Raw genomic sequence first — 12,119 nt, forward strand, 5'->3', positions numbered from 1 at the left:
GGGCAGGACCTGTGTCTTGGCCCCTCCTGGAGGGGGTGACTGTTCAGGCTGATGGAAGGGAACTTGCTTCTCCAGCATGTGTGCTGTGGGAGCAGAGGCTGCCTGGGCACCGTGGGCTGATGCCCAGGCTCATGGGGTGTCTGGGAAGAGCCCCCCTGGGTGCGAACGCCCCCACAGGCAGTCCCCGCGCTGATGCCGGGAGTCCTGGCGTGGCCCAGGCAGGGTCCTTTTCCAGCACCTTCTGGGGCAGGGTGGGATGCCCTCCACAGGGGGCAGGAGAGGAGAAGGGCCATCCTCCAGGTCACACCCAGGGTCGCAGGCCCGGGACCCCGCCTGTGGTGGACGTTGTCTGCTCCGATCCCGACAGAAGCCAGAATAGGGTTCCAGGCTCTGGGAAACCCACCAGAGTATCTCGAGACGCAGGTTCCTCTTTCTGTTCAGCGCCGGCGGGTGGGCAGCGGCCTCCCCATGACTGGCCTGCGGTCGCCGCGTCAGGGTTTCCCTTCCCAGTCACGCTTCCTACCCGGCCAGATAAGCTCAGCCGCTGCGGGGGCGCGGGGACCCACAGACACTCGGGAAGGGGGGCTGGGGATGGGCAGGGGGTGAGAGCAGGCCCCCCAGAGCCTGCTTCCTCTCCTCCGGGCTCCTCACACCCCCTCCTTTACGCCTCAAGCTACTGATTCATTCCACGTCTTTTCAGAGCCACGCAGACAGCCTGGGCTCATCTGGAAACGTGTGTGTGTGTGTGTGTGTGTGTGTGTGTGTGTGTGTGTGTGAGCAGGCCCGAGCCTGCTTCCTCTCCTCCGGGCTCCTCACACCCCCTCCTTTACGCCTCAAGCTACTGATTCATTCCACGTCTTTTCAGAGCCACCCAGACAGCCTGGGCTCATCTGGAAACGTGTGTGTGTGCGTGTGTGTGTGTGTGTGTGTGTGTGTGTGTGTGTGTGTGAGAGAGAGAGAGAGAGAGAGAGAGACTGTTCAAGGGGGAGGGGAGGCCCGAAGTGGTTCCTGCCTCCAGCGCTTTGCACGGAGTCTGTTCCTCTGACTGGCTGACACTTTCAGGAAGCAGGAAACAGGAAACAGGCAGAAGTTTCCCCAAAATGTTCGTTCCTGGGAGAAGGGGGGCAGCGGGAGGGAGGCTCGCGGCTGCATGGAGCGGGTGGGTCTCTGAGAGGCAAACAGCCCCAAGGTGCTGCCCGACCCGGATCTGGATCGTGGGCCCGACTTGTCCGTTTGACCAGCCATGTTGATTATAAGAGGCTCCTGTCGCTGGGCTTGGTACTGACGAACCGACCCCGGGGCCTCAGGTGGCGACCTCCGCCTGGGCAGTCTTTCTGGGGCAGGAGGCGGTCAGGCCTCGGCTTCTCGGGCCTTTTGTCAACTTGTCCTTGGACCCCAAATAAGTTAAAGGACTGCTTTTCTACTTTAACACCAGGTCTGGTGTTTTCCATGAGGCCAAAGGGTTTCACAGGCTGGGGGTTCTTTGGGGAGAGTGGCAATTGGCAGGCCTCTCAAGCCCCTCGCTCCCCCCACAGAGCGTAGCTCCGGCTGCATTTCTGAGACATTTATGGTCTGGCTCCTCCCTGGGGTGAAGTGATACTTCAGGCTTTAATGTTTAAAGACACAGCCCCCCTGTGTGCTGCCCTGAGGCTGAGTACAGGCACTTTCCTGGTTCTAAGGGCGGAGAGCCCTCCGGGGACGCCCCGAAGACCAGGCTTCCTTCTGCAGCCCAGCAAGGAGGCAGGCCGGGTTTCTGTTCGTTAGTTTTTTAAAAATATATGTGTATTGATTTCAGAGAGAGGAAGAGCGAGAGAGACACATCACTGATGAGAGAGAATCACTGAACCTCTGCCTCCTGCACGCCCCCTACTGGGGATCGAGTCTGAAACCTGGGCACGTGCCCTTGACCAGGAATCGAACCCTGACCTCCTGGCTCATGGGTCCACGCTCAATCTCTCAGCCACGCCCGCCGGGCGAGGCTGTTTTTAAGACAAAGCACTTAGGGTGAGCGTGTCCCTGCGCCAGCCAGGGTTGGCTGCCAGTGCATTAGACGGGCGCACCTTGCCCCATCCGCCTCCAGGCCTTTCAACGGCCAGTGCTTCCCAGAAGGACTGCCCTTGGGACGCAGGGCGGCCAGTGAGTGCTCTCTCCCTCGCTCCTGCTCACACCCATGACCTGGAAGCAGCACCGTGCAGGGGAGGCTGACACGCTGAGCACCCCGGAGGGGATGATGCATCCCGCAGGCAGGGGCTGAGCCGAAATGCAAGGCTTTGGAGCGCATGGTCCTCAGGCTCCTGCGGGCTCCTGGGATCAGCTGGGCGCTCTCCTGGCCCCTGATTTTTTTTTTAATTGTGGTAAAATGCACGTAAAATTTTACCATTTTAGCCATTTTTTAGGGCTCTCGTTTTTATCATTTTAACCATTTTAAAGTGTACAGTTCAGCCTGGCGGGCGTGGCTCCGTGGTTGAGCATCAACCTATGAACCAGATCACAGTTCGATTCCTGGTCAGGGCACATGCCCGGGCTGCAGGCTCAATCCCCAGTGCAAGGGGGCGGGAGGGGGCATGCAGAGGCAGGCGATCAGTGATTTTCTCTCATCATTGATGTTTCTATCCCTCTTTGCCTCTCCCTTCCTCTCTGACATCAATAAAAATATATTGAAAATAAAATGAAGTGTATAGTTCAGTGGCCTTAAGTGCACTCATAGTCTTATACAGCCGTCACCACTACCCAGTTCCAGAATTTCTCATCAACCCAACCCGAAACCCCTTGCCTATGAAGCAGTCACTCCCCTCTCCCCTGCCCCCAGCCCTGGGAAACCCCTCATGTTCTGTCTCCATGGGTTCTCGTGTTTCAGATGAATGGAATCACTCAATATGTGGCCTTTCCTGTCTGGTTGCTTGCAGTTAGCATGATGTTTCAAGGTCACCCACGCTGTGCACGTGCCAGGACTTCATTGCTTGTTATGCCTGAACAATGTTCCCAGAAGTCCTTTATTTTTTCTCCTCTTTTTTAAATTAAATTGATTGGGGTGACATTGGCTACTATGAACATACAGGTTTCAGGTGTGGGTTTCTATGTTAGGAGATCTGTAAATTGCACTGTGTGCCCACCATCCCAAGTCAGATCTTCTCCCGTCACCATATCTTAGGACCCCCTTCATCCATCCCCTCCCTCCCCGGCCTTGAGTCCTTAAGTCCTTAATTGGGAGAATTCACAGGACGCCCTGAATGGTACCAAATGTCACCACTGTGGGCCAGGATCCGTCCTGTCACCGTTTCCAAGTGGGTAGGGGAGCTGTTCTGTGACAGGAGATGGAGCAGCAGGCAGAGCCCCCAGGCCAGGCCGGAGGGGAGAGCTGGGCTCAGGCCGGGAAGGGCTGAGCTCACCGCGAACAGGTGCTGTGTGTCTCCCACAGATGCAGGAAAAGGCCAAGGAGATCTACATGACCTTCCTGTCCAGCAAGGCCTCGTCACAAGTCAACGTCGAGGGGCAGTCCCGGCTCAACGAGAAGATCCTGGAAGAACCGCACCCCCTGATGTTCCAGAAGCTCCAGGACCAGGTAACCTGACCTCCTTGCCTGCGCCATGACTGGAAGCCGCCGTGTCTCCGCAGCCGGGCACGTGGAGGAGGAGCCGCGGCTGGCAGAGCGCAGAGGCCTGGAAAGCCAGGCTCGGGATTAACCCCCAGGCGGCTCCCCACGCCTGTGTGCTCTGGTCTACACACCGTGTGAACCGGCAGGGTGATCTGTCTTCTCAACGCAGGTCAGAAGGGAGGCTGGGGCTGTTTGAGGCATCCACACTGAGGAAGCACCCTGTGATACCCGCTGAAGGTAGGCGCAGACAGAAAATTCTAGAAAGCGAGCACAAAGACTCAGAATGCCTGGGAACCTGGGGCTGTTTTTGTGTGCAAATGTCCAAACATCATCACCTACGCCAGGCGGCCCAGTACCGTAAGCTAGTTCGTAATGAGGCCCCTGAGTTATAATGAAGGGCTACTATCTGGCAGCATACGTGTTCCACGTAAAGCAGGAATAATCAGGTTTAAAATAGACCTAGAAGGGGCAAGTTGGTTTTCTGGAAAATTCTCCTATGAGGAACGCCATGGTCATGGGCAATGGGGTGAAAGTGCACCCCAGGGGTTTTCACAGACACGGGCTTGCAGAGGTGGCTCCGTAGCGCGCCCCGTCCTTGTGAAACGTTACGCACACCTGGGGCACAGGTTTCTGACTTCTGCTGGCCCTGTTCTCACTGGGGAAGCGAAGGCCTTCCGTGGCACACAGCTGGAGACTAGCTTTTAGCCTGACTCAGCAGTCCTCCATCTGAGCACGCCCGGAGCCACCTGGAGGGCTGTTCAGGCAGACGCGGTCCCCATCGCCTGCGAGAACTGTTTCAGATGCGATGGTCCCAGGCGGGATGAGACGTTGCCCTCCCAACAAGGCCCCAGTTGACGGATGGCGATGCTGCCCGTCCTGGGACTGCACTTTGAGGACCACTGGTCCCTCCAGGGCCGGCCTTTGTGTAAGTGTGCACAGAGCCCATAGCATGCCTGCCCCAGCAGCCATCAGATAGAAAACAAATGCACACGCGAGAGGTAGCTGGCGGATGTTTTCCAATCGACACAGTGGCAAGTGCAAACTTCCCTGAATTCCGAATCAAATGTGGGTGTTGAAGGAACCCAGTGCGCACGGGGGACTTGCCGAGGGCCTCCTGGAGGTGGTGATTTTGAGTCAGTGGGAAGGACGCCATGCGTATGGGTTTGTGGAGGGAAAGGAAGTGAAATGTCTGACCCAAAGGCAATTATTTTGTGGCTCTAGCTGCACGAGGATGTCTGCCCCACCGGGACCGCAGTCTTTTCAAGGTTTCCTGTTGTATTTTAAAGTGCTGCCAGGGTTGAGAACTGTACTGAAGCCCCTGAGTTCTAAGCATTTCCACGAATCACAGTATCTGCTCTTCAGGGGTGCCCTGTGTGCCTGATGCCCACTGGGCATGCTGCACCCACTGCATCGCCAGGGAGTATTACTCCCACTTTGATGATGAAGAAGCAGGGTTCAGGGGTGCTAAATGGTTTCATGGCACAAAGTCACACCTGCTTTCACAGGCCACCCTCTGCTGCATTCACGGGCAGCCTGTCGCTGCTCCTCCAAGCCCAGGAGACCAGCTGGAGCAGAGGGGTTGGGAAGGCCTTGTCAGTACAGGCCCCCTTCCCGGCTGCAGACCCCAAGGGAGGAACAGGGAGGGAGACGGGCTGATGCCCCTCTATGCTCCGGGGGACCCAGCCACACCCACTAGAGCAGCGGTTCTCAACCTGTGGGTCACGACCCCTTTGGGGGTCGAACGACCCTTTCACAGGGGTCGCCTAAATACATCCTGCATATCAGATATTTACATGACGATTCATAACAGTAGCAACATTACAGTTATGAAGTAGCAACGAAAATAATTTTATGGTTGGGGGTCACCACAACATGAGGAACTGTATTAAAGGGTCGCGGCATGAGGAAGGTTGAGAACCACTGCACTAGAGTCATACGTGGGGCACTTTGCTGGCACAGAAAGGAGGCGCACAAGGGACAGAGGAAGAGCTTTCTAAGTGACAAGAGAAAAATGTTTAAAAAATAACTTTTATCTACCTAACTATAAAAGTCATACGTGCTCAACAACAACACCGACAAAGAATCATTATTTCATACCTGGACAGGACCCCTAACTAGCATTGGGTCGCTAGACTTCCGTCCTTCTTCCTACAAATGCATCCATGCAAACTATAAAAGTCATACGTGCTCAACAACACCGACAAAGAATCATTATTTCATACATGGACAGGACCCCTAACTAGCATCGGGTCACTAGACTTCCGTCCTTCTTCCTACAAATGCATCCATGCACCCATATCACAAATACGGCCCAACTCTTTTAGTTCAAACTACTTTACAGAAAGAAAGGACTTTGAATCCACTATTTATGGTTAACAAATGCTACCTTTTGTTGCCTGTCTGCCAAGGGACAGGCCAGGGCTTAAAGGGGAAAAAAAAGAGAGAGAGAAAAGGAAGTACTTTTATACCCTGTTGTTAAAAGTCAGTCTCTGAGCGGGAGAGAGAGGCCCTCGCTGTCTCTCTGAGGCTCACTTGGCTGACGACAAGGGGTGGGAATCTGAGCTGATGCCACAGCGAGTCCCTCTGAAGGGCCTCTGGGTGCTGTTTTGCCTCAGAAAACTCCGCCTGTCGGGGGCCTGGTAACCGTCAAAGCGTGTGCTCAGCACGCTCTGTGGGTCTCTGCTCCCTGAAGGCCCCCACCAGAGCCCGGGTGTCCTGAGCGAGGGAGTTTGGAGCTGAGGGGAGCCGGTTGGGCACCACAGGAGAACCAGCTCCGTGGCTTTGGCTGCGTGCATCCCCGATGGCTGCCCTGTCTCGGAGCTGTCTGAGCAGGCAGCTTGGTGCCCAGGAGTCCCCAGCTCCTGGTGACCTCAGCCCCCCCCCCCCCGCCCCACTTCTGTTACAGTGGGCGGTGCTCTGTGCTCTGGAGGCGGCTGATGGGGCAGCGTGGACTTTGGGGCACAGCCGGGACCTAGAAGGATGGGAAAGTCCTCCCCGAGCATCGGGTGAGACGAGCCCCCCTCCGTGCATCTTCTCCTGTTGGGGGTCCCCGCTCGGGTCCTGTTCGTTCGTGGTTTACACACAGTTCCATCAGGCTCTGGGGCTTCAGTCCGCAATAGATTGGAAACGCTGGTAGAGGCTGTGGGGAGACGGGCGGCAAAATCGACAACAGCTGCGGGGGAGGGGGGGGGCAGAGAAATGGATACTAAACACAAAGCACAGCACAGCGATCTGGAGCCCCCGAGCTCCGGGACCCCCACCCACACGCCGCACGGGGGGCATCCCTGGGCCTCGGGGCGGTGACGGGGTCAGTGATCTTAATGACCCCAAAGCGTCAGGCAAAACTTAAGCTGTGGCCAGTGCATTCTGTGAAGAACGTGTTGGACATTTATAATAAGCACTTCATCAAAATGATGTACTTTTAAAAATTATTCTGTATTTAATTAGGCTTATTGGGGTGACGTTGGTTAATAAAATTATATAGGTTTCAAGTGTACAATTCCCTAACAGGTCATCTTTATATTGCATTGTGTGTTCAGCACCCCAAGTGAGGTCTCCTCCCGTCACCATAGAGTTGGCCCCTCAAGCCCTTTACTGTCTCCCCCCAACCCTTTCCCTCTGGTAACCCCCCATACTGCTGTCTGTGTCTATGAGTTTTTGTCAAGATGCTAAGAGAAGTTTATAATTCTGTTATTTGGAAAACTTGTGTGAGCAGAGTGAGTGTTTCATAGAAGTCGGCTCTGAAAATGAAGCCCTTTGAAAGCTGCGCGGTGGCCCGTATTGTGCCCCACGAAAGATATAAAACCAAATCCTGCTCCTACAAGCTTCCCAGCACCCGCTCACACACCTCTCTTGCTCTGAAGCCTCTGGTTTGAATGGAACAGGAAGGAGATTGGAGAGGATGGAAGGTCAAGGTCGTTGCAAACAGCCACTCGAGATCATTGCTTTGTTGGGCCATGAAAGAGAAGGACAGGCTTGAGGGGAGCAGGTGCTCACTCTCCCTGGAAGCTTAGGGCCCCCAGGGCCTGCACGGGAGGCGGGTTTTGAGTGCTGCCAGGATGCCCTCCCCGGGCTTCGGGGTTGGTGCTGGGTCTGCTCTGGGGAAGGCGGAGCGGAGGTGCTGTCTCCACGGAAAAGGAAGCCTCGGCCTCTGATGCTTAAAAAAAAATTAAAACACAATTAGAAAGACTTGTGAGATGTGGGTGCCCGGCCACATCCCGAGCAGAGGAAGGGCCGTGCGCCGGGCGGGCCCCTTTTAGCAGCGGCATTTCTGTGAATTTCCCCAGAACCGAGACGTTTCAGATGGACGGGAGCAGGAAGGGTTGGACCCGCTGGTGAGGACCGGAGCTGGGGGCGGGGCTGCCATGCCTCCCGGGGCCATGGGGTGGGGGTCCTCTCCCACCCTCTGCTTCTCTAAGTCTGTGTGGCAGCTGGAGCTGGGGATTCTGGAATCCTCCGTCTTTCGGGTGCCAGTGGACACTCGCTCCCCATGGTCCAATCCGGCCCAGAAACAGGCCTTTTCCAACGTGCAGAGCCAGAAAGGGGTTTCATTCAAATGCGAGGAACGTTGGCGCCCTGCGCCTCCCACAGCTGTTCGCCTTATGAGGGGCGGGGCGGGAAGGGCAGTATCTCAAAGACTTTGAGATTTTTTTTTTTAACTTTGAAATGGTGTTCAGGGGAAGAAGAGAGGGGGTAGGCATCAGAATAGCATTTAACTCTCCTCCTCATGGCAGAAAGCAAACATAAAATACCTTTGCCTGTGCACAAAGAATGTCATTTGGGCTTTGGATTGGAGTATTATGGACTCCGGACAAGTGAACAAATTGTCACCGCGCCCCCCGCCCCCCCCCCCTCGCCAATGGGGCTGCCCAGGACCCACGGCCGGTGAGGGGGTTTTGCCCCAGCAGGGGTCTCTCTCCACCCACATCCAGCCTCTTTCTGGAGTTCTGATCCCCCCACACCTTGTCCGTCTCCGGTGAGCCTGCCTGGGAAGTGGGAGCATTGTCCCGGCCACCATAGCTTCCGGGACAGGCCTGCCCTCACCTGCTCTCGGCCAGCTGCCCACAGACCTTCTCCCGGATGCACCCCATCCCCACTTCAGAAGAGGGGGAGGTGGTCTTCACCTCCAGGCTGGAAGGCCGGTAGGAGAGGGGCTTTCTTTGCACTTTCTGTCTGTCCGTGTGCATTTGAAAGCATGTCTGCCGTCTGGGTGTGTGGGGAGAGAGAATCCGGAGACAGGGGCGCTGGCCGCCTTCTTTCAGCAATTCTTGTTGTTGTTAATCCCCACCCGAGGATATTTCTCCCATTGGTTTTTAGGGAGAGTGGAAGAGAGAGGGAAAGACAGAGAGAAACATCAATGTGAGAGAAACACTTCGATTGGCTGCCTCCTGCAGGAGCCCTGACCAAGGCCCAGGCCAGGGAGGAGCCTGCAACCTAGGTACCTGCCCTTGATCAGAATCGAACCCAGGACCCTTTGGTCCGCAGACCGATGCTCTATCCACTGAGCCAAACTGGCTAAGGCCTTTCAGCAATTTTTTAATATAAAAACTAAACCCAGTTCTTGCAGCAAACATGAAGTCCCATTAATAAAACTTGCATGAACAGATTGATTTGCCCCTCCTTGTACCCAGTGTCCTTGTCTTCTGAGAAGTGGTAGGAGATTTATTAGGCTTGAAATGTGCTTAATTGGGACAGTGTTGAAATCTTCACCGAGGGGCGTTCAAGGCTGGGAAAGCTCGCGCTCCACGTGGATGAGGAGGGCTCCGGGAGGGAGTCCCTGTCTGCAGCGGCAGATCCGGGACACTCTCAAGTTGGGGTCCACGGAAAGGCAGGTCCCAGCCAGTCCCCACTGGAAGGGGTCCGGAGAGGGAGGGGCGCCTTGGCTGTGCAATGACCTGGTGGTGTGGGGCTGTGTGCATAGCTGCACGTGGGCAGAAGGCTCCCACCTCCAGCTGCCTGCAGGATTGCATCCCCAGGCAACGACGCCAAACAGTTTACAGTCTGGGCATGCAGCTCACATGTGGGGCTGCCAAAACCCGAAACCTGCTGAGCCACAGCTGTCTTGGGGGGGGAAAAAAAGACGCGCGGAATGCAATTTAGCTGCCAACTTGCGTTTTCTGCCTCATCGGCTGCCTGGGCAGGACTGGCTGCTTCCTTGCTCTGCCGGCCGCTCTGCCCACCTGGAGCCTCACCCCCGTCCTAGACTTGGTGCCACGGTTTCCTCTGCCCCACAGACAACCTGAGGCGTGTGGGTCAGGTGATGGTCACAGCCCAGTCCCAGGGAGGCCAGTTCCCCCCATCAGAGTGTCCTGGTTTTATAGAACCTTCTAGAAGCCTGAGGGCCAGCTCATTTTCTGTGCTCACTGAGGAGTGAGGGGAAATCAATAATTTAGTTTCCAAGGGCTGTCATAACAAGTTGTCACAAACTGAGTTGCTTAAAACAGAGATTTATTCTCACAGCTCATGAGGCCAGAAGTACGAAATCAAGTTGTCAGGAGGTCTGCACCCCTTCAGAAGGCTCTAGGGAAAACTCCTTTAAAAAAAATGTTTTTATTGATTTTTATTTTTAAAAAATATATTTTTATTGATTTCAGAGAGGAAGGGAGAGGGAGAGAGACAGAAACATCAATGATGAGAGAGAATCATTGATTGGCTGCCTCCTGCACGCCCCACACTGGGGATCGAGCCCACAACCCAGGCATGTGCCCTGACCGGGAATCAAACCGTGACCCCCTGGTTCACAGGTCGATGCTCAACCCCTGTGCCACGCCAGCTGGGCGGGAAGACTCCTTTCCTGCCTCTTCCTAGTTTCTGGTGGCTGCTGGCGTTCCTTGGCTCGTAGGTGCGTCACTCCGGCCTCTGCCTCTGTCTTCCGGGGCCTTCTTCCCTCTGCGTGTGTCTCTGTCCTCTCCTCCCTAAATCCAGGCTGTCATCTCGGCATCCTCAACCCCCCCTGTTCCCAAGTCAGGTCACATTCTGAAGTTCCAGGTGGACAGGAATTTGGGGGGGGGGACACCGTTTAATCCACGACACTGACCTTTGAAGATATTTATTTCCTTTGTACACAAACACCTTTTTTATAAAATTTATTTTTTCATTACAGTTTGCATTCCATGTTATTTTATATTAGTTTCAGGTGTACAGCAGTGGTTAGCTAATCATGTACTTTGCAAAGTATTCACAAACACTCGTAAAGAGCATATTTGGGATCGTTGTGTTTATTTTCAGTGCATTTTAAAAATTTAGTGTCCAGTCGTTGAACGTTCACATCTACTTTTCCATGCTAAACTCTTTACAGACTTCCTGTTGGTCCGCCGTGTGGGGGACAGTGCAGCCTAGTGGTGAGGAGTGTGGCCTCCAGGGCTGGACTGCGGTGTTGCATCCTCTGGTCTCTTGCTCACTGGTGTGGAATGAATTATGCTCCCCCTCCCCGACTCCCCGATTCATATGTTGAAGTCCCAAGCCCAGGCACCTCAGAATGTGACTGTGTTTGGAGCGAGGGTCTCCAAAGAGGAATTTAAGGTTAAATGAGGTCATTGGGGGTGGGCTCCAAGCCAGGTCAACTGGTGTCCTTACAAGTAGAGATTAGGACACAGACGCACACAGGACATGGGGGGAAGACAGCCGTCTACAAGCCAGAGAGCGAGGACTCGGGAGAACCGACCTTGGACTTCCAGCCTCCAGAACTTCGAGGAAAGACATCCCTGTTGTTGAACACGATCCACCCCCACCCCCTGACCCCTCAGTCTGTGGGACTCGTCGTGGCCGCAGAGCAGATGAGTACACCAGCCACTGGGCCCTGTTCCTCCCTCTGTGTAATCTGGGTTCTCACGGGGTTTTGGTGAGATCACATGAGCATCGCATGCTGCCCGGTGCCCGGTTGGAAGGCGCTCTCGGCGCGTCGGCACTACCCGATGCACTTCGCCAGCCTCTGTGCGTGTTGGACGGCTTCTGTTCGTTCGCCGGGTGGGTATTTATTGGGCCGCCCTCACGCCATTTGCCCTGGGATCAATAAGGCTGGGGCCGCAGCTGGCTACACATCCCTGGTAGAGACTGTTGGGTGCGTTCTCTCTCCTCTAAGCCGTCTTTGCTGAGCACCACCCTCAATGGACCGTGTGGTCGGAGCGCCCCATGGCCATGTGCCCCGAGGCCAGTGCCAGGAGGGCCTGTGGCCGTGCCATTGAAGGCCCTGTGCAGGGATACCAGGCAGCTCACAGCCTCAGAAAAGGCGGCCACTGGGAGTGACATCTCTTCTTTTCCACGTCTGTCCGGCCTCAGGGCTGTCGCTGCCACCCAGTGACTGCAGCGCCGGGAGCTATACCAGGAGGCAGGCCAGGGTCCTGGAGTGGAAGCCCAGCCTGTAGGACTTCCCGGGCATGCACACCTGCCCACGGTGGTGTGGCCCTTATGCTCTTGGTACATAGCTCCCAGCCCCTGCCCTGGAGCTGGCTGAGGGAGCCTGGGTCTCAGGCTCTCCTGGAGGCAGAAAGCGTCTGCCAGCCACGGAGCAGCGCCCGAGCCGCCC

General features: G+C 55.6%; 1 protein-coding gene across 3 annotated transcripts in view; it reads left to right on the forward strand.

Annotated features, from left to right (window-relative positions):
- The window catches only part of RGS10 (regulator of G-protein signaling 10), a 27,977-nt gene that overhangs the window by 13,631 nt on the left and 2,227 nt on the right, over positions 1-12,119 (forward strand). For all 3 annotated transcript variants that reach the window (XM_005879672.2, XM_014550609.1, XM_014550608.1), the window contains one exon: positions 3,419-3,562. In XM_005879672.2, the coding sequence (XP_005879734.1) occupies positions 3,419-3,562 (144 nt within the window). The remainder of the gene's footprint in view (positions 1-3,418; positions 3,563-12,119) is intronic.

This window comes from Myotis brandtii, unplaced genomic scaffold, assembly GCF_000412655.1.
Source record: "Myotis brandtii unplaced genomic scaffold, ASM41265v1 scaffold604, whole genome shotgun sequence".
NCBI lineage: Eukaryota > Metazoa > Chordata > Mammalia > Chiroptera > Vespertilionidae > Myotis > Myotis brandtii.